The sequence below is a fragment of the Pleurodeles waltl genome, chromosome 10 (genome assembly GCF_031143425.1).
Source record: "Pleurodeles waltl isolate 20211129_DDA chromosome 10, aPleWal1.hap1.20221129, whole genome shotgun sequence".
Classification (NCBI taxonomy): Eukaryota; Metazoa; Chordata; class Amphibia; order Caudata; family Salamandridae; genus Pleurodeles; species Pleurodeles waltl.
In genome coordinates this window covers 1018258331-1018280921 of record NC_090449.1, presented here as the reverse complement: position 1 = coordinate 1018280921, position 22591 = coordinate 1018258331, and the positions used below count along the sequence as shown (strand labels likewise).

The 22591-nt window shown below is 42.8% G+C and overlaps 1 protein-coding gene across 1 annotated transcript in view; it reads left to right on the top strand.

The window, feature by feature from the left end:
• The window catches only part of COL6A6 (collagen type VI alpha 6 chain), a 446491-nt gene that overhangs the window by 225900 nt on the left and 198000 nt on the right, over nucleotides 1–22591 (top strand). Inside the window, exon 9 of the mRNA XM_069212366.1 lies at nucleotides 4306–4863. Within this exon, the coding sequence (XP_069068467.1) occupies nucleotides 4306–4863 (558 nt within the window). The remainder of the gene's footprint in view (nucleotides 1–4305; nucleotides 4864–22591) is intronic.

Sequence of the window (22591 nt, the reverse complement as noted above, 5' to 3'; positions counted from 1 at the left end):
GCAGTTCTAGCAGCAAGGGAGTTACAATCCAATCACATGCGTAATGTGTAGATCTAGCTTTCTTCTGTCGCTTCCAATGCAATGTAAAATTTAATGCAAGACCTGGTTGGAAAGTAGCTTATGCAATGTCCTTAACTCAAGGTAATTGACTTCCCTGCAGTGATGAGGGCTGAAGCTGTCCCAAAGTTTCTGACACTGAAGCCCCAAGTATTTTCTACTGTACGTTTAGCCACTTAAAAGAACTGGGAAGATTGCAGGTTCCAGGCTGGAGTGTAGTGGTGAGTCATGTTCTGAAGTTCACCAGGATCTTTTGCCACAAAATGTTTTACGCAAGACACATATTGGTGTGAACTTTATCCTGAATTCAACCAGAATCAATTAAATAGCATTCAGGGCTGGTATTATATGATCCATTTTCCATAAATCTAGTTGCCAGATTTTGCACTCCATGCAGCCTGATGATGAGTATATTCTGAGAGGTGAGGTTAGGCTCCATTATAATAGTCAAACAGGCCATGCCCAAAACATCTATAAACATTCTTCAGTTTGCCTTGATGGAACAATCTTGCGAAGGAGGGATAGTCAGTGGCAGCAGTGACTGTTGGGAGTGGTGAGGAGTATTGTTTACCCCTAATTTTAGCGAGCGATCAAATTAGACAAGCGTGAGTTTTTCTAAGGCTAACACAGGGCATACTCCCCTCAAAAAAAATTAAAGCAAACTAAGGGAAAACAGTGTTTTTTAAACACAATCTTCTTATAAATAGCCATAGGCTCAGAAAGGGCACTCTTGAAATATTCAATGCTTTCATGGGTTGCCAAGGAAGCCTCACGCACCGCTGGAGTAGACCCAATTTGTATCAAACTTTGGCAAGGGTGCCTGCCCCCCTTTTGTCAAGAAACAATATTCCCTTATAGTGCTCCTCCCCAAATGCCTTGGGTGACCCCCTTATGCAAAAAGTTACCAACAATCTGCTACTGCAAGAATTTTGCTATGGATAACCCCATATCTCATGGGTGTCCTACCATGTCAGAAACTAACCCTGATGCTCAAGGGACAGCATTTTGTCATGGGTGCCCTCCATGATATATCAAGAATCACCTCCAGTATGTCAAGGCCAATATAGCTGCCCAACACTAAACATACTCCTTCAGTGCACTCTCACATGCCAACAAATAGCTGCAAAATGCCAGGACCATCATGTTGCTCTGAGTGTCTTATATGCCAAGAATTACCTCCAATGAGCCAGGACCTACACTTTGCCATGAGTGATAACCAGGGATACCCTTTATGGCAAGGATTATATCCTGTAGGCCAACACACTTGCAAATATAACACATGCACACACACTCACATTCCCTCTCACATTAACACACACAACCTCTCACACACACTTAACACTAACTCATGCTAGTAGACACATTCTCTCAAACATATAAATACTCTGACTCCAGCACACACTCCCTCTCATACATTCTCACCCACTCGCTCACACACTCTCATACTCACAGTCTCACATTACCACTCTCATAGCTCTCACTCCACACCCCCACCAAAAGCACACCCGCTCTTATAACAGAGCTGGTAGAGCTGCATCCCTATCAGAAGGAGGGAGACATGGGCTTGGGATCCCTTGCCTTCTGCTCTGTGTGGATTGTAAGTTGTCATAGGGGTTCACTGATGAGTGCCCTGACATTCCCATTTTAGCAGCAATGCTTTGCTGCCTGAAGCATTCACAATTTTCTACTGAATTCTATGAACTGCACCTGTGTGATTAGACAGCTGAATTATGACCTCTCATATGCTCACTCCAGACTCCTCTCACACGCACGGTCCAGACATCCATCTGCAGACTGTTGCGTTTTTTCGTGTCACTCTGGGGTGGATCATGGGTCTTCCCCTAAGATATCTCTTCCTCTGTGGATCATCATTTGATGATGGTGACCTGGAGTGCAACTCCAGTGTTTGTCATAAATGCGAGCGTAGACCAGGGGCAGTATGTAAACAGTCACAGGTTACAGGGCACTGATCTATTGCCCCTGTTGACTAGCCGCCATTGACGAGAGTTGGACTTCTGACCTGTGAGAATGAGCTTGAAGGAGAGCCAATGTTGTGAGGCAGTTGAAAGGCAGTACCTTTGGTCCCATCCCTCCTAAGAGTAGAACTTACATCTTTGAACTTCAAAGGTAACTTATATCCATCCATGAATAGACCAGATGTAGGCAATCTGTAGTGTCAGTTTGTTTCACTGTCATACAAATATATAGTAATTTTACAAAATGGATGTCTACTACTTGAACCAAGAGAATCATGCAGAAGTTGAAGAAAGCCGGAGAGAGGAAGGACTCCTATGAAAATCTGCATTACACTTTGCAGGAATCAGTAACAGAAGCAAAGAAGCAATTGTTGGCTAGAACATAGGAACTATCAATTATACAAAAAGAGGAAGTTCTAAAGCGTACTTCCGCATTCCGTATAGAAATTCTCAAACTTCTGTATGATGATGGCTATTTGTCTCAGGTTATCCTATGCTGTACAGTCACAGTGCTTTGGGGAATATTATGATGGCTTCTATACAACACATTAGAACTGCTCATGGATACTTGGGAACTTTAAATATAGAAATAGTAAGACGCTAACAAAGACAGGACTATATATATCTTAGCAGTAGCTTTGATTTTTATATTTTACCCATTAGCGCGACTAGTGAATGAACTTTCTGGTCTTCAAAACACAAAAAAAAATTGTATATCTCTATCTAACCAGGAACGTATTATTTAAGACATTGTGAATTGTTGAACAATGGGGTAAAGAAAAGTTATTGGTGTGATGTGTCTTCATGATTTACTCTCATATAGGGGATTTGTAATAAAAATATAAATGACACATTAGTGGTCAAAGAGTCAATAATATGAATCTCAACTATTCAGCCACTGCCCATTACATCAGGACTATTTGATAAAGCAAATTAAGGTAACAGGTCACACACACAAAAGTAATATAGTTTGCACAGTGTTTAAGACTATGGTCTAGAGAGCTGGTAAGCACCCACAACCCTCACCTGCTGCTTTATTAATGAACTTTGTGATTATCCTGTGTACTATTTTATTATGCGTACATCACTGCAATTCCAACTTAATTGGCAATATTTAATCTATGTTTTATTGAACAATTATGAAAAGCCGTAAAGATATGGCACTGTGACAGCAATTTAAACATGCACTAATAAGTGGACCAGATTGGGAGAAAAAAGATTGTGGCCCGTATTTATACTTTTTGACGCAAAACTGCGCTAACGCAGTTTTGCGTCAAAAAAATTAGCGCCGGCTAACGCCATTCTGAAGCGCCATGCGGGCGCCGCATTTATTGAATGGCGTTAGCCGGCGTTAGCCGACCGGTGCTGCCTGGTGTGCGTCAAAAAAACGACGTACACCAGGCAGCGCCGGCGTAGGGGAAAATGGCGTTTGGGCGTCCAAAAATGGGGCAAGTCAGGCTGAGGCAAAAAAATCGCCTCAACCCGATTTGCGCCATTTTTTTGGGGCGCCCAAGCGCCATTAACATGACTCCTGTCTTAGCAAAGACAGGAGTCATGCCCCCTTGCCCAATGGCCATGCCCAGGGGACTAATGTCCCCTGGGCATGGTCATTGGGCATAGTGGCATGTAGGGGGGGCACAAATCAGGCCCCCCTATGCCACACATTTTTTTTTTAAAAAAATACTTACCTGAACTTACCTTAATGTCCCTGGGGTGGGTCCCTCCATCCTTGGGTGTCCTCCTGGGGTGGGCAAGGGTGGCAGGGGGTGTCCCTGGGGGCAGGGGAGGGCACCTCTGGGCTTATTCTGAGCCCACAGGTCCCTTAACGCCTGCCCCGTCCCAGGCGTTAAAAAGAGGCTCAAATGCTGGGTTTTTTGACCCGCCCACTCCCGGGCGTCATTTTTGCCCGGGAGTATAAATCCGATGCATATGCATCGGAGTCATTTTTTTAGACGGGAACGCCTACCTTGCATATCATTAACGCAAGGAAGGTGTTCACGCAAAAAAATGACGCTAACTCCATGAACTTTGGCGCTAGACGCGTCTAACGCCAAAGTATAAATATGGAGTTAGTTTTGCGTCGAATTTGCAACGAAAAAAACGACGCAAATTCGGCGCAAACGGAGTATAAATATGCCCCTTGATGAGGCGATATCTCAAATTTCATCACATTGATATTATCAATCTCTGATTAACTCATGCTTTGTCTAATTTCAATTTAGTGACTTTTATTTTCTACACTCATGAATCTGCATGTCTATCCACTTTGTAGCCTGCAAGCGGATGGAGGCAGACATCATGTTCTTGGTGGATGGTTCAGGAAGCATAGGAGAAGCCAATTTTGAGAAGATGAAAACCTTCATGCGTGAGCTGGTCAACAAATCAGACATAGGTATTAACAAGGTACAGGTTGGTGCTGTCCAGTTCAGTGACACAAACAAGGAGGAATTCCAAATGAACAAGCATACCAACAAACGTGACATTTACAGTGCCATCGATAGCATGACTGCTTTGGGTCAAGGAACCCGAACCGGAGAAGCCTTGAAATTTGTGTCTGATTACTTTAAAAAACCTAAAGGTGGAAGGATGCAAGTCAAACAGTTTCTCATTTTGATCACAGACGGAGAAGCAGAGGATGAAGTCAAGGAACCTGCGACCTTGTTGAGAGAGGCGGGCATAGTAATCTATTCAGTAGGTGTGCAGGGTGCGAATATAACCCAACTGGAAGAGATCAGTGGGAAGTCAAAGATGTTTTTTTATGTCGATAACTTTGATGTGTTGAAGAAAATTGAAGATGAGCTGCTCCTTGGGATCTGCAGTCCCTATGAGGGTAAGTCTATTTAACATCCCAAAGATGTTAGATGTTTGATGTTTGACAATTGTGCAGACACTGTCTACTATGCATCTGCCATTATTTGCACTAACTGTATTCCAGATCAACTCACCAAGGCAGAGTTCACAGTTGACAGCATGTGGGAGCTACAGTAGATTGCTTACAGTTTAAAGGGGCAATCCCATTGAGTATTCCAAATGTAATTATTACTGGACCTGGACACAGCATACTTGCGGTTGGTCTTAAGCTTTTTCACCGCTTTGTATGATTCAGTATCCTTTCCAATCGGCTTCTGGTTTTCAATTCCATTTTAGTCCTTTCTCCAACACCAACTTTGAAAGAAATGGATTCACCACCCACCTTCCATAATCTTTCTGGGACATCTAAATTGAGCTGTGCAAAGGTGCACAAAAGTGTAAACTGCAAGTGTTGATTATAAGATCCTGATTTACAGAATCAGACATTGTGAAATTGCAGATGCAAACCTCAAACTTAATGATGTGGGCAATCTGCAAGTTAGATGGAATTTCTGAATTACAATTTTTATATTTAAAGTCAGAAACGTGTGCTGTGAGGACGGTCACATAGGTTTGTGAGTATTTACAAACATTTTGCAAGTTTTTCCCAAAGAGTTAAAGCCTGTTTCCAGGGTAGGAATAGAAAAGTAACAGCATCATGTTTTTGGAGGGTGTGGGGAAATGATTTCTCTACAGAGAAACATATTTCCCAGTAGAGAAGATGAGAACACTGTTTACTAGTAGATGCCCAAACGTATAAAGGATGAGTAGATTTAAATTAGCAGGAACGTACATGGAAAGTTACAATTCACTTAGATTTCAATGCGTTCTGGTGGGGATTTTGAGAACCCCAAAAAGTCAAAGTACACACATAGTTGGTGGATAGGTTGTATTTGTATTACTAACAGCATGTTCACCATTGGCATGTTGATGGTAGGCCCCTGATATTATAAGAGCCTAATAACGAGTTAAGTTGTTATTTACTGCCTCTGATAAGTAACGATACCTATTTATCAAGTGCAATAAATAACACCTATTGTGAGTGTAGGGAATAACATGCAGATTTTCATGTTTATTGCACCAAAAGCTGCATGATATGGTAAATACGGTATGTTTTCCCCCTATAAAGTTTCACCTGCCGAGATGTAACAAATATTGGGTCCTTTAAGGCATCCTATAATTTTTTAGGTGCGTTAAAGAAAACCAAACTCATAATTCCGTCCCATACATAAACAGGGGTTTACGCATTAAACTGAATTTAATGAGCCACTCGTGACCAGGCCCTTAGAAGGGAATCTTAAATGAACAGTTCTGATTTTGGAGGTTTGTCAAATTTGTGGTGATCTTGTACACCCCAATTATGCAGCTATAAAGATATAAAGATTTTCACAGTTAAGGATATCAGAAGGAAAAAGCAGACCCCCCATAAATGTGCAATTGATTCTAGGAGCAGACATCTGTAGTGCGCCGCAGTTGTCACTGAGGAGTATTTGCTATGTAATTGTCGAAGAGATGTGTATCTAGTGAAGACAGCGTCGCCCCACTGGATTATGGGGTAAGGAAAAATAAAATGATAATAATGCTACGTTATTATCATTTTACGCTACGTTATTATCACTTTATTTTTCCTGGGAGAAGAGGCGGGCGGGGCTGGGCTGGAGGGAGGGGGCTGGAGGAGGGCTATTTGCACCATAAAATGCGCTTGTCTGTTTGGCCGGCCGTGTTCGGCTGGCTAAACAGACATTCGCACTTTGCATGTTCTCTACCCGGCTGTATTGCACAGCGAGTGGAGAACATGCCCAAGCTCCCACTCCTAGTCTAAGCTCCGAAGCAGGCCGCTCAGACCATTCATGACCCTGCTGTCATGCTGGTGACTGATGCATTGTGATTGGCTGGGAGCCTGTGTGCAGCCGGCAAGAGGAAGAGGAGGGAGGGGAGAATAGGAGTCTCCCCCACAGGTAAGCATTTTTTTCTTCACCCTGTCCCCCCCCCCCACAGGTCTCCATGCTCCCCCTCCCCCGTTGAATGTCAGCCGCCACTGGTTGTAACACCAGGATAAACGTTCTCAGAAGAATCGCACCACAAGGTTTTGGATGCACTGCGTTTTTTCCAGTAAGAAGGATGGAAGGCCTCAGTGGAGTCCATTCCCATAATCAGTGGCCATATACCTTTATGTCCTCCTAGACCAAGGGTCTGATTCACAAGGAATCTTTGGCAGAACAACCAAGGGCAATGCTGTAATCCCAGTAGAAATGGGCTGACTACTGAAGCCATATTCAACAGCACCCCTTGCCAGCACTGCGGTGCCTTCACTCGGTAAAACGTATTTCATCTAACATTCAAATAAATACAGATACGGTATATTGTTAAAGTCTGTTTGTTTTTATGGAGAAGAATTTGTTTGGTACAGATATCCACTAGATAACATACCATAACTAACTACACAACATATTATGTAAAATTAAATAATATAGCCATAGAGCCCGCCATACCGGGCTATACTGGCCATTAAAGGCCCGCTCCGAGCCAAAGGCGAGGGCCTTTTACAAGGGAGCAGGACTTTAATTGCCAGTATAGCCCAGCTATGAAGGGCTATAAGACTATTAGAACATTCTGCCACTAGAGGGCAGAATGTTCTAATGAATAAAACAAAGTCCTCAGGGAGCCAGGGGGGATTAAAATACCCTCTGGCTCCGTGAGGCCTTTGTTCACAGCTGTTGCTGTGAACAAAGAACATTGGACTGTTGACGCTCCGGCTTTTTCAGGCCAGTAAAAGCCCTGAGCACTCCATTGTCTCCAATGGAGCTCAGAACATTACACTGTTCTAATATAGCCTTAGAACCCGCCGTAGCGGGCTCTGCCGGCCAGCCTTTGGCTCGGGCCTTTAACAAGGGAAATGGCCGTTAATGGCCGGTAGAGTCCGCTATGGCAGGTTCTAAGGTTATTAGAACATTATGTCACTAGAGGGCAGAATGTTCTATCAAATAAAACAAATTCCTCATGAAGTCCAAGGGGATTAAAATCCCTTCAGGCTCCGTGAGGCTTTTTGCTGTGAACAAAGAGACCATTGGAATGTTGACGCTCCCGGTTTTTACCGGCCAGTAAAAGCCCAGAGCACTTCATTGTCTCCAATGGAGCCCTCAACATTACAATGTTCTAATACTGCATAGCACAGAGCACCATAAAAGACCAAAATCATAAATTACATAACCTAACATAACTCAAAATAAAAAAAAGAGCAGAGCTGCCCCTACATAACATCATGTACCACTGCAAAATATGACTAAATAACATGGCCTCCTGTGGCTGAAAGGGACTTGTCTCTTCTGCACTGCATCTGTTTTTGTGTTTGGTAATGTGTGTATCAAATCACCCCCTCTCTACTCTCCCTGCGCACAATTGTAGGTTAACATATACGCAGTACGGGTCACAAATATGAACTCCTCCCTAGATTTCTTCTCTAAGGCCATATCTATAGGGCTCAGGCCTGTCTCCATCCGGGTTCCTCCTCTTGGAGATAAATGACCTCATTAGCTCAGAGCTCTGCTTCTTTTGGCAATGTGTTCCCTCCGCTGACAAATACCCCTGGGCTGCAGATTGGCTTGCTTTCAGTGTTTTTTTTAATGTGGGCGGCTTTAGACTCATTCTCTTGCTCTCTGGGACTTTCTTCAAACATATCTTTCGAAAAGAAGGATCATAACTTATTCTGTTGCACAGAGCATCACTTCAGCCACTCGTTTTCAGGAGTGCACTGGTCTTACACATGGCCCCTCAGACCTATCCCACTCATTTCCCGCATCGCTCCGCCCATCCTGTATCCGTCGGGCTTTGGTTCTCAGGGTTCGTTTAAAAAAAAAAAAAACTGACAGAGGAGATTGCTATTTATCAGGCCACAAGAATGCTCCCAATATACTTGGCCTATTTCCAGTGCTTAATTTGTAAATACAAAGGTACCGGTGCCCACAGCCCTCCTCTTAAACATGCGGTTGCTGTAATTAAATGTGTGAACACGGAATACTGAGGCGGCGTAATCCTGAAGCCATCTCGGGCCTCTTCATATAAAGCCACTCGCTGCCTCTTCAGCTCACTCTTGCAGCTTTTTACTTTCTCCCTTTGTGACGCTTTTTCGTTTTTCCCTTCCTCAGTCTGTCCCATATGTGTCTTTTGCTCGCAGCAAATGCTTGCGGCATAAGAATAAGCCCTGGCCCTCAAAAATAAGTGCGGGTGCTCAGCACCGGAAACAACAAGCACAAATTAAGCACTGACTATTTCTCTTCAAAAATAAAATGTTGGGAACAACATTGGAAACTTTATTCGGACAGGGCTTTGAACTGTGCGTTGTTACTGTAGCAATGATTATTCACATAACCAGCGCCGCTGGAATTATGCGGCAGGGGCGCACCAAATTATGCAGCAGACTTCTCAAAATTATGCAACAAGAAAAAGCAAATTAAGCGGCATCATACAGCGCATTTTTTTATACTATTACTTCATTCTTTTTTAATTTGTGCACATGGTAATACTGTCTATGCAAAGATTTCATCTCATTAGTGCAAGTTTAACAACCGAATAGGGATGAAAGCAACCAAAAGATGTCCAGTTAACCTTTGCAAAGGGCCTTCCACTGTGCGCAAACTCACATTGCCACGTTTTCAGTAACTTTTGATCCGTTTGAGCGAGAAACATTTTTTTCGTAAAATCTGCAAATTATGCAACAGATGATGTATTATGTGGCAAATGTGGCCTATCTATAATTATGTGAAAAAAGCTCTGGCAGCGGAATGGCATTATTCCAGTGGCCCTGACCATAACTATAGCAGTAGCATTCTAAACCTCCCACTGACTATAGAGCAGGGTTGCCACACAATTACGCCACACTCTGAAACATCCTCACCTCAGCCACCCATGGGTGGGGCAGACCCACCCAGCGCCTGCACTTTCTGTGATGTCAGAAGTCATGCATCCTGGTAGAAGATGCCAATATCCTGTTCCACAGACATGTCTGGTCCACAGAGTACTATTGCGCAAGTGACATCATTCACAATGAAAAGCCACAAAAGGACAGAAAGAAGACCAGCAAGCACAATGGGTCAGTGTGTATATATGTGTGTATGTATGTATGTATGTATGCATACGGCATTTCAATAGCACAAACTAAGCCAAAAGGCATCAGAGTGCTGGACATGATCAAATAAAAACATGCAGTCATCAAGCGATAGCAGTGAATTGTGGGTTGTGGATGGTTAATGCATTGTCATGTAGTGTTCTTTAAAGAGGTGAGTCTTCAACTCTTTCCTAAGTTTGGAGTAGCACTGGAGGAGTCCTGATGGATGTTGTTATGTATGTATGGGTATGGTGTTTCTATAGTGTGAACCTAGCAAAGAGCCAGTCTCTTACATTTCCCACTCTTCTAATATGTCAAGTCCATTGGAGCAGGGTCCAGGGCGAAACAGAGGAATCAAATAACTAGTAGGGAGGCTATGTTCTCGTTCCAGGAGGAACTTCTTAGTCAGTCCTGGGACGAGTGAGGTGATGGAATAACGCAGAGAAATAAGGTTGCCTTGCAGAATCAACTTGCATTACTTCCCTGTTGGAACTCCAGTCAAATCGTTGTATAATGAGAACTAATTTTGAATTTAATGACTTTTTATGGACTGCGTTCAGCTACCATAAGCACTTCATAAAACATACTTATTACTGTGGGCTCATTCGTGCACCATTGCTTTCCTCGTCGATGAATTGTTCTGGCACATTTTGAAACTCCTGTGTGAGCAATGAATCTCTAGCTGCTTGGAAGAGCTTGTAAAATGAAGTAAACTTGGCTTTTCCTCTGTTCTGTGCATCATGTCCCAGCTGTTTCATGTAAATGCAGCACCCACGGAGAACCCCTGAGCCTCATAAACTCACCAATATTTGAGGTCTGGTGTCAGGCAAGACCTTTTGATTTTACTAAAAAATAAATTATTAAAAAAAGGAAAAACACTTACCTTCAAGGGGAGACGCGTTTGTCTCCCCTCCGTCCTCTTCCCAGCTGCACAGGCTCCCAGCCAATCACAAAGCTGCTGATAGCAGCGTTGTGATTGGTCTGTGTGGCCTGCTTTGCCGCTCAGTCTGTGCAGCTGGGAAGAGGAAGATGATGGAGGGGAGACGAATGCATTTCCCCTCGAAGGTAAGTGTTTTTCTTTTTTTAATTAATTAATTTTTTTAAACACCCCCCGTCCCTGCACGCCCTGTCCCTCCACCCCTGTTCAATGGCAGCTCACTTAGGGGGTCATTATGACCCCAGCGGTGAGTGGTAATGTGGCAGCAGCACCACCAACAGGTTGGTGGGACATGGCGCCACATTACGAGGATAGCAGGTTGGCTACAGCCAACCCGCCACTTCTCCACTCAGACTGCCATGGCGGTAGCAGCCGCCGTACCGGAGATGTCAATCTCCAGCCCGGCGGGCACTAAAGTACCGCCGGCGGCATTTTGAGCCAGCCTTCCACCATGGTTTTCGTGGCGTTAGCAACACCACGAAAACCATGGCAGTAGACCCTACCGGTGACAGGGAATTCCTTCCCTGTCACAAGGTAGGCGGCTCACACAAACCCCCAACACTCCCTATATGCCCACCCCACCCCCTCCATCCACACTCCCCCCTTCCGATCCCCTCCCCCCATACACGCACACACCCGCAGACACACACCATGCATACACCCACTCACTCACACTGGCATACACTCATTCATACACCCATACATCCAGCCATGCTTGCACACATTCGTACACACATTCACACACTGAAATGCAGACACGCACTCATATTACTATTCTTACATGCATTCCCACACATGCATACACCCATGCAAACAACACCACACACACTGACATATTCACGCACGCACTCACACATTCATTCACAAACCCCCCCCCCACACACACACAACACTCCCCGCACCCTTCCCCTCTCGGAAGCCCCACTTACCTTCTTCCAGGTGGACTTCCGGCATGGCACGGGAAGGGGCACTGCTACCGCCAGCAGCACCCGCCAGGCCGTATCACAGGGCATGATACAGCTGGCGGCGGTCTACTGCCGTGGCGGTGCTGGTGGTAGCAGCGTCACCTTACCACCATCTGCCACTATGGCAGTGGTCATAATCTGGTGGATGGAAGGTAGCTGCAGTGATGGTCTTTTGGCGGTCGTCACCGTGACGGAAGGTGGTTTTTATTGCCAATGACATAGTTAGGGCCTTAGTCTTCAGGACTCGTCTCCACCAAACAACTTGGAAGTGGCGAGGTCACACAGTGCACTTACTTTCAGACTGATCGTAACACAACGGCACACTTACCAGTGTTGCAGTCGCACAGTCTACTTATGGGGTACAAGAACAATCAGCACAAGCATATCTCAGCTTCAGGAGAGCCTATGACATGGACAAAACACTCCAGGACCCTGGTGGCTCCACAGGTATATGTGACAATGATCACACTGCCTGACCTGGCAGTACAACGATTCCTTTGGCAGTCTTGCATCATGAGTCTCTGTAGGATGAACCCCACGTCAATGTCAATTACATCAGTCCCTTCCACGACCATCTCCTCCTGCAGGGTTGGCGTTTCCTTCCCTCACACACAGATATCTTTGCACCCAGCAGAATCAGTAATTCCTCCTTCAGATCAGACTTGAGGCAATGTTCCCTTGCCTCTGGGGAGTTGGCTGTCAGTGCAACACCAGCCTTTAGCTGCTTTGTAGTCCCTGAGTACTCTGCGGAGTGCCCTTTTCACAAAAGAAGGGACTACACCAGTGAACAACAATGAGTTCTGATAGCCCATCTCTATACTGATTTCTCAGAGAGAGGCTGTGCATTTTAGGTCTGATCCTTTGAACCAGTTTGGGGAGGATTCCCCTTTCATGTGCCCTGGCCACACCACTTTCTAGGCCTGGTCTGTTTCACAAAGATGCTCTGCCCATCAGCACAGGGTCCAGATGAAGTGGTCACCAGAGAAGTACAACAAAGGGAGAGCAGGCTGCGCCCAGGTACTTACCACCCTTCCTCACTGAGATCAGGAAGAGAGGCAAGGATCTGTGCCCCTTTAAAGGACTCTTCTCTATCAACAGATACTGCTGGCCTCACCATGTACCCAAAGCCATCCACCAAATGGCAGCTGTAATCAGTCATTTCCAGCCCCATGTATCAGAAGGCACTTCCAAAGAAAGCCTGTCTGCTCTTTCCTCACCATAGTGTTTGGTTCTTCCACTTCCATCTAGTAGACTCCTGCAATGCCTATATGCTTCTACATCTTGTATTCAGATCCAGGCTGTGGGATTGTCAAATGGAACCTGTAGACTTGCAACACTCTGCATAGCAAATGCTGCTTCAAGTGTATACGAACAAGCACAACACAAGGGGTGTTACATTTAGGGTTCCGGGTTCACCACTAGTAGAGGAAGTTTAGATGAATGGGACAGCAGGCGGCATTCATATGTCATATGTTGAATTGCTGTAATTATAATTCATTAACATGGTATGCTGTCACCACCATGCTCCACGCATAGAACCCATGACAGGAATAGTAGTCCTCTGTCACTATGAGGATGCACTTGGTACACCACTCCTGGATCAGATCTGGGTCCAGAACCGAGCATTTTCATCAGTCTGGGTCTAGGTCAGAGCATGCACACAGAAGGAATGTGTGAAATGACAAAAAAACAATAAAAACAGGATCAGCAGTTCTAGCACAAACAGCAGGTGACACAACTGTACATCATGCAGGGGACATTCTGATAGACTTGGCCCTCTCTGCAGGGTCACCCCTAACCTTTGCCTCCACTCTTCCACTCCTGATCCCGTTTCTGTTGGTTTGTTAGACTTTCTGCACTTTACCACTGCTATCCAGTGCTAAAGTGCTTGTGCTCTCTCCCTAAAACTCTCCCTAAAATATGGTACAATTGGCGTGCACTTCATTGGTACATTTAAATTACGTATAAGTCCCTAGTAAAATGGTATGACCTGTTCCCACGGTCTGTAAACTAATTGCAGCACAGATTGTGCCACCCACTGAAGTAGCCTTTTAAAACATGCCTCAGGCTTGCCACTGCAGCCCGTAGTGCATTTTTTAAAGTGCCATTTCGACCTGGCAAAATAAACATTTTAACATAATAAGCTAGAGCCAATGAGTGTGCGCTAGTCCGAGCACGCACACAATGGAGCCTGAAGGCTCAAACTGGTTAACTTTGCTTAATCATTATATAACAATTCAACAGTCCTTCCAAGGAGTCCAAAATTATTCATTTTATGATCCCTCACTGAATTTGCAGTTCAGACATCAAAGCAAATATTCCTTCATATTATGAGGAAAACCATGATGACTTGACAAACATGAATGATAAATCCCAATGCATTTCGGGTGGTACACTCTTCATCACGGGACCTGTAAGAAAGTATCATACAAATAAATCAGATATGGAATGTCATCAAACTACTGTAAACAATCATGCCCTTTTGCACAATGATACTCGCCTAAATGTCACATGCTGTGAATGTTAATGCTGAAAAAACGGAATTACCAATGTGCTATTTGAAATATATCCAAATGAAAGTGCAGTGAGTACCATTCAAGTTAAATCCATCACTCAAGAAACAGAGGCCTATATTTATACTTTTTGACACAAACCCTTATGTCCCCTGGGCATAGCCATTGGGCACAGTGCCATGTAGGGGGGCCCAAGTTAGGCCCCCCTGTGGCACTTAAAAAAAAAATTAAAAATACTTACTTGGACTTACCTGGGATGGGTCCCCCATCCTTAGGTGTCCTCCAGGTGTGGGTGGGTGGGGGTGTCCCTGGGGGCATGGAAGGGCACCTGTGGGCTCTTTCCATGGTCTGTGACCACGGAAAAAGGCCCACAGGTCCTCTAATGCCTGCCCTAACCCAGGTGTTAAATAATGGTGCTAAGTAGGCTTAGCGCCATTATTTAAGGTCCTCCTCCTCCTCCCATGTGTGATTTTTGCACGGGAGGATAAATAAGGCGCTAGGGCCTTTGAGTCATTTTTTTGCCCGGGAATGCCTACCTTGCATCTCATTGATGCAAGATAGTTTTCCGCAGGCAAAAAATTACATTAACTCCAATATTTTGGCGCTAGACATTTCTGGTGCCAAAAATAAATATGGAGTTAAGTTTGCACCGGATTTGCTTAAAAAATGATGCAAATCCAGTGCAAACAAAGTATAAATATGTCTCCAAATGTACACCACCTGTTGCAGAAAGTGAGCCCATAGTATAACCTTTTTTAGCACACTCCATTAGATGAGCCCCCGTGCACAAAATTCAGCCCGCCAAAAAACCTCACTTCTGAGAGCACTCACAGGATTACAAAGCCATGAACAGATGCCACGCGTTACTAAACAGGAGCCAATATGCCGTCACCGCAAATAGAGGAAGAAAAGTTGACCTGAAAAGAAAATGCAACATTCACATGACCTGCTAACAATATTAACGTATTTGCTGCCAACATAAAACTCCATCAACTCATTCCTGCTTAAGCCGCCACTCCAACAAAGTTGCAGGAAATGACTCCCATAGAGATGCATTGTAAATGGAAGACGCATATATAAACACAAAAGATGCAACGATGATAGTGGGTTACAGAAAATAATAAAAAAATGGAGTACCATGATCAGTGCCTGAAAGACAAACACACAACCAGCGATTCCCCACATTGCCATCACCATTGCGCCATGCCATAAAACTGTGCTGATGACAAAGAAATCAAAGGTTTTCAAGAAATCTCGATGGTGTTAGAATCAAAAATTAAGATCACCATGTGATATTTACCACTAAATGAAAATGCTAATGACTACTACTATAAATGCAAAAACAACAGATGATGGTCAGAATGCAGAACAAATCAAACATTCACCCCAGTCACAGATCTGGGTTTAATCCATCAGTTTTTTTGCTTGCCATGCCATTCCAGTTTGGACCCAGCTAAATGCAAATCAGTCTTGGCCCTGTTCCCCATGGAAACAGCCCAGCCCAAACTGCCAGGCCAAGTCCTCCCTGGGCCAGAAACAAGCATCCTGGGACCGGTTTCACTGTATCACCCTTCATCAGCCAGGCTAGCTTGAATCTGGTGGCATAGCAAGCACGGGACCCACATCTGGGCATATCCTTCCAACTTGGGGCAACAAATGCAAAAACAACAGATGATGGATGGAATGCAGAACAAATCAAACATTTACCCCCAATCACAGATCTGGGTTTAATCTATCAGGTTTTTTTTTTTGCTTGCCATGCCATTCCAGTTTGGACCCAGCCATATGCAAATCAGTCTTGACCCTGTTGCCCATGGGAACAGCCCAGCCCAAACTGCCAGGCCAAGTCCTCCCTGGGCCAGAAACAAGCATCCTGAAACCGGTTTCAGGGTATCACCCTTCATCAGCCAGGCTAGCTTGAATCTGGTGGCATAGCAAGCACTGGACCCACATCTGGGCATATCCTTCCAACTTGGGGCAACAAATGCAAAAACAACAGATGATGGATGGAATGCAGAACAAATCAAACATTTACCCCCAATCACAGATCTGGGTTTAATCTATCAGGTTTTTTTTTTTGCTTGCCATGCCATTCCAGTTTGGACCCAGCCATATGCAAATCAGTCTTGACCCTGTTGCCCATGGGAACAGCCCAGCCCAAACTGCCAGGCCAAGTCCTCCCTGGGCCAGAAACAAGCATCCTGAAACCGGTTTCAGGGTATCACCCTTCATCAGCCAGGCTAGCTTGAATCTGGTGGCATAGCAAGCACGGGACCCACGTCTGGGCATATCCTTCCAACTTGGGGCAACAAATGCAAAAATAACAAATGATGGACGGAATGCAGAACAAATCAAACATTCACCCCCAGTCACAGATCTGGGTTTAATCCATCAGTTTTTTTGCCTGCCATGCCATTCCAGTTTGGACCCAGCCATATGCCAATCAGTCTTGACCCTGTTCCACATGGGAACAGTCCAGCCCGAACTGCCAGGCCAGGTACTTCCTGGACCGGAAACAAGCATCCTGGGACTGGATTCAGGGTATCACCCTTTATCAGCCAGGCTAGTTTGAATCAGGTAGCATAGCAAGCACAGGACCTACGTCTGGGAAGGGTATGCCCAGACGTGGGTCCCTTGCTCACTGTGCCCCAAATGATAGGTGGTTTAAGGTAGAAGACCTCTCCCACCCTTCCCCACAACAGCCTGAAAAGGTAAAATTCTAATCTTGTTCTCAGTGACGCCACCCTTTCACCTGCTGGCGCTGTACCAGCTGCTGGAGATGGGCATTTGCATAAAGGGTAGCCATTTCATGGCGTAATTTATCAGCTATGAGTTTGTCAGCATGTGAATGGGGCACTTTACTGCAGCTGAAGGAAGCACGTTTCCCTTTCAAAACTCTAGTTTAGGGTTTTGCATGTTGCCCCTAAAAGCTGGGCACTTCTTTTCATACTTGAGGGGAGGCGGTCATAGTTACAGTGCGGCAGAAGACAAGGAGCAGGAAGGGAAGTGATTGGTAGTGTGGCGCCCAGCAGGTGGCAGACACTGCAATGAGGTGGCACAGATATCAGTGGCGTAACAAAATTTGAGGGGCCCACCCCTGCAAAGTACATTCAGGCCACCTCTCTGGAGGCACTTAGAATCTCTAGTGTCAGGGTACAGTGTTGAGGGGGGTCCCCTGGAGCTCGGGGCCCCCGCACCGCAGGGACTGTGCGGGCCTTTGTTACGCCACCGCACAGCTTGGCAGAAAATAAGCAGACCTCATCCCCTACTGTGTAGTCAGGCCTCCATTCATCTCTACAACCATTTCTGCCAGATACCCCACCCCAGATGGATAGGAATCATCACAAGACAGCCGCACAGACATGTTTCATCTAAGCAGAAGATTTGGAAAAAATGCAACATATATATATATATATATATATATATATATATATATATACAGTATATATATATATATATATATATTTTTTTTTTTCAAAAAGACGGTGCAACTCGATAAAACACCAAAGGGCTGCACAATATCCAAACAGGCTCGTGGAAAGTAGAGAGTGAATATAATAATTAAAAATCACTCATATGCAGAATCGTCGGCTCCATTTTATTGAAAGAGTTCATATAAAAGGCAAAAATAAATAAATGGCACTTCCAAAAATTTCATCCAATGCAAAATCCGTAATGTGCCCACAATGAACAACAAACACACGCTGTCCCAGCCAAATGTCGACGCGTTTCGGCAACAGCCTTCAACTGGACATTGGCGGACATTTTTACATCTGACTATTTAAATCCTATAGTCCTTCTTTGCTTTTAACAACATAGCTAAAGAAATGTGCAAAAGGAGCGGCCATTTTGTAACATGATAGTCTTAAATTCAAACTAACAATTTTTATGTCCATGTGATAGGGTTAGGTTTCAAGTTTTAAACATTACTCTCCATATATCTTATATGGTCCCCTGTGGCATCATATTGTAACATTCTCGCTTGTTGATGAAAGATTATAGAGAAAAGAGCAACCCACATGTGAATATTTTCTTATGTAGATAATATCAAATTATAACTTTACTGTTCCAAATACATTATAAATAAATAACTATATGCACTATAATGTAAACATCTTCAATTTATAAATACAATCAGTATATTCATACTATAAATAGATTAAATAATTCCAACCTGTATGTATAAAGAATTATGATAAAAGAGATGTTTAAAAGAGATAAATACTAAGTTAATATATATAGATAACCGAAAATCTTATCATAATTAATACCAACATTTAAATATCTCAATTCATCATAACAATAATGCTAAATTCATATGTAGATTGATATTTAAATAATCCACTAAAAGGGTTAAGATCTTCTAAATATAGGTATTACATCAATTAAAAAAGTTATATTTATGACACAAACACAGGATCTTTATAAATATAAAAGTATAAAGGAAAAAACCTATTTGATCCAAGGACATGGACATATATATAGAGACCGCTTAATACTCCCCAAAAGTGCTGATTAGAAATAATTTCAATATAGTGCAAAACTAATACATTAGGTGTAAAAAAGGAAAAAGAAAAATTATATATATAAATATATATATATTGACTGGAAAACAATATCCTAGTCCGGAACTAATGTTAATAATCACAGAATCCCATAAAAACTCTCATTGTGATGTCAATTATTACTTGGTGTATAAGGAATTTCATTGCTTAAAGTTAGAGACTGTAGAAGTTTGAATTTTCACAGATGTACATGAAGTTCAGCATCCAAATTATGACCCCAAGGGTTTTCAGTACCTAATAATAGGATCATTCTAGATTCAGTTTGTCTTAAATGGGCACTTCTGTTGCCCCCCCCCCCCGGGGATTAGCAGCAATGGTTTTTATACCGTAAAATGTTAAGGAACTGCAATTGCCTTCATGTGCATCCCAAAAGTGTTTAGCTAAGGGATAGGCTGGATCATGATTTTTAATTGCTCTAAGATGTTGTAGAAACCTCACTTTTAGTTTATGAATGGTACTTCCTACATATTTTTTATGGCAGCCACATTCAATGACATATACAACATATTCAGTTTCACAGGTAATGCGATCAGTTATTTCACAAATTCTCCCCTCAAATGTGGTATATGAATGGGTATTTTGTGCATATGAGCAAGATTTGCAATGCCCACATTTCCAAAAACCGAGACTTTTCTTAGATAGCCAAGATAGGTTGGCTTTAGAACTGAACAGACTTCTAGTGAGATGATCATCTAATGACTGAGTTTTACGATATGTAATTTGAGGATGTAAACCTATATTGTCTTTAATAGAATAATCATGTCTCAGAACATGCCAATTTTTTTGTATGATGTTATTCAATTGGGAATGTTGGGAATTAAATTTGAGAAAAAGTCTGGGCGGAGATCTATCATCAGGTCCATCATCATTAGTGCCTCCAGATTTGAAAATAAGTTTTTCTCTGGACATGTTCAACACTCTCAAATGGGCATCTTTTAAAATCTTTAAGGGATAACCTCTTTCTAGAAATCTCTGTGTCATAATGGCAATTTCAGTGTTGAAGCATTCATCATCAGAATAAATTCTACGAGCCCGTTGAAATTGGCTATATGGAATGCTCCACTTCAAAGCTTTAGGGTGACCGCTATTTCCATGCAGAATAGAATTACAGGCCGTAGGTTTACGAAATATAGTTGTCTGTAAACTATCATTATGGACAGTTATCTGAACATCAAGAAATTCTATAGTCTGTGCACTGTTCTTTAAATCTAAATGGATGTTAAGCTCATTATTATTAAATGTATTGACATATTGAGCCAGAGAATGTTCATCACCATCCCAAATGAGAAAAAGATCATCAATGTATCTGACCCATAATATCACTTGTTCCATATACTTGCTGTTGGAATCAGACCAAGCTATCTCCTTCTCCCACCAACCCACATATAGGTTCGCATATGTGGGAGCACATGAAGCTCCAATTGCTGTTTTTTGTTTCTGCAAACAATACTGATTATCAAATGAAAAAGCATTGTGAGTGAGACAAAATCTTAGCATGGCTACGAGCATATTGGTATGTTGAAAAAATTAAATTTTGCGAGTACCTAAAAAGTGTCTACAGGCCTGGATACCATATTCATGCATGATAGAGGTGTAAAGAGTGGTCACATCCATGGTAACCAATAAAAAATTAGATTGCCATGGAATATTATGAATCTTGGCTAAAAGATCATTTGTGTCTCATAAATATGAGGGCAGTTCAGTTACATAGGGACACAGAAAGAGATCCAGGTAACTGGAAGTATTTTCTAGGAGGGAGGAGTTCATGCTAACTATTGGTCGACAGGGGGGATGTTTCTTGTTTTTATGAATTTTTGGTAAAAATTAAATGCAGGGAATTTTTGGAAATGCAACCTTCAAATAGAGGTACTCATTCTGGTCAATGAGGCCATTCATATGCCAAGTGTCAAGCATCTCCCAATAAATGGCTTGATATTCAGTAGTGGGATTAGTACTCAATGTTTGATAATGATGCTTATTAGATAGTTGATGATTGGCCTCCTTAACATAACTATCTACGTCCATGATAACAATGTTACCTCCTTTATCGGAGGGTTTGATAACAATAGTGCTATTGGATTTAAGCTCATTTAGATCTTTCCAATCTAAGGCTGAAAAGTTGGTTCTCTTAGGTTTTTTCACTTTAGTACCATTCCAATTATTGCGAAAGTGGTCAATGTCATCAAGCACCAATTCGTAAAACGTATCAATCAAGTTACCCGTAGGTAGCTGTGGATTAAATCTGCTGGAAGGTTTTAATGCACTTGAAGTGGTCTGATCTGTTACAAATCCCATATTATTCAAAGTTTCATTATCAGTACCTCTACTGTTGCTTATGATATCTACTGAGCAGTTCAAATTACCAATCTCTACTAGATCGGGAACATCGTTGATATGAAACCCAGAAGGAATACCCACATTAGTATTAGACCCTCATGTAATGGCCCGTGTTTTGTTAGAGAAATGTTTCATTAACCGCAACTTGCGTGTGAATTTATATAATTCTATTCTGGTGTCAACATAATCCCAATAGATGTCTGGACAAAAGCTCAACCCTAGGTTGAGAATACGTTCTTGATTCGGGGTCAATTGAACTTTAGAAATATTTACAATGATGTTAGAATTATCAGCTTGAGGATCCCCCTCTAGTCTTGATGTTTTTAATTTCTTCCTCTTCCCCCTCCACGTCTTATGCCTCCTCGACCTCGTCCTCTGCTCCTGTTTGATTGTGGCGTGACTGATTGTAATAATCTCATTTCCCCGTGAAAATACTATTTGTTTGCAGAGGCTTCGTCAGCTCCTGAACTCAGATCATAACTCTCATCCACCGAATTCACTGTCACCTTTGAGCTATCGGTTGTTACAAATTTGTCTTGTGCTCTAAATGTGTTGTATTGTCGAGCAAATGTGTAAATTCTTCCTACTTCATAATCTTTTTTTGTCTCTATTGAATTTTAAAGCCTTACGAGTTTTGATTTCATTCTCTTTTTTGGAGATACGTTCTTCCATTTTCACCAATAGTTGTTGTATTTCTTGAGAATTACACATTTTTTCCAATTCTTTAGTTAACTGTTCAATCTTATGGGTTTGTTCTTCCATACGTCGTTTGGATTGAATAATCAAAGTATCCATCAATTTAACTGAACAATCGGATGTATGCAATCTCCATTGTTCCAAAAGATCAGGATCAATATCTCCAAGGGTGGGCAATATTAGAATTCTAAGACCTCGTGGTACACGACAGTTTTCTATATATTTGGTCAATGAGGTAATTTCTCACCATTTGTTCAATTCTAAGATCCGTGCCTTTTCCAATTCAAAGATGATATTAGCTGCGGTACGAGTTTGTGAATTGGTAACAGCTGATGTTCCTGGAGCATTGTCGAATAAAGTGGTAGCTGCCTGTTCCACAAGGCTCTCCGATTAGCCATATTGTGCTCAATTGTTCCAAAATTGTAAATCACATGAAGAACAGAAAAACACAACAAGCAGAACAGTTGTTAAACGGAATCCTCAATGTGCAAGCATGTAAAGTAACAGTTGCACGCTGAAATAGATATATATATATCTATAGTCCATCTTCCTGAGCCACAAGACAGGCCAACAGTAGCAATGAGAATCTTA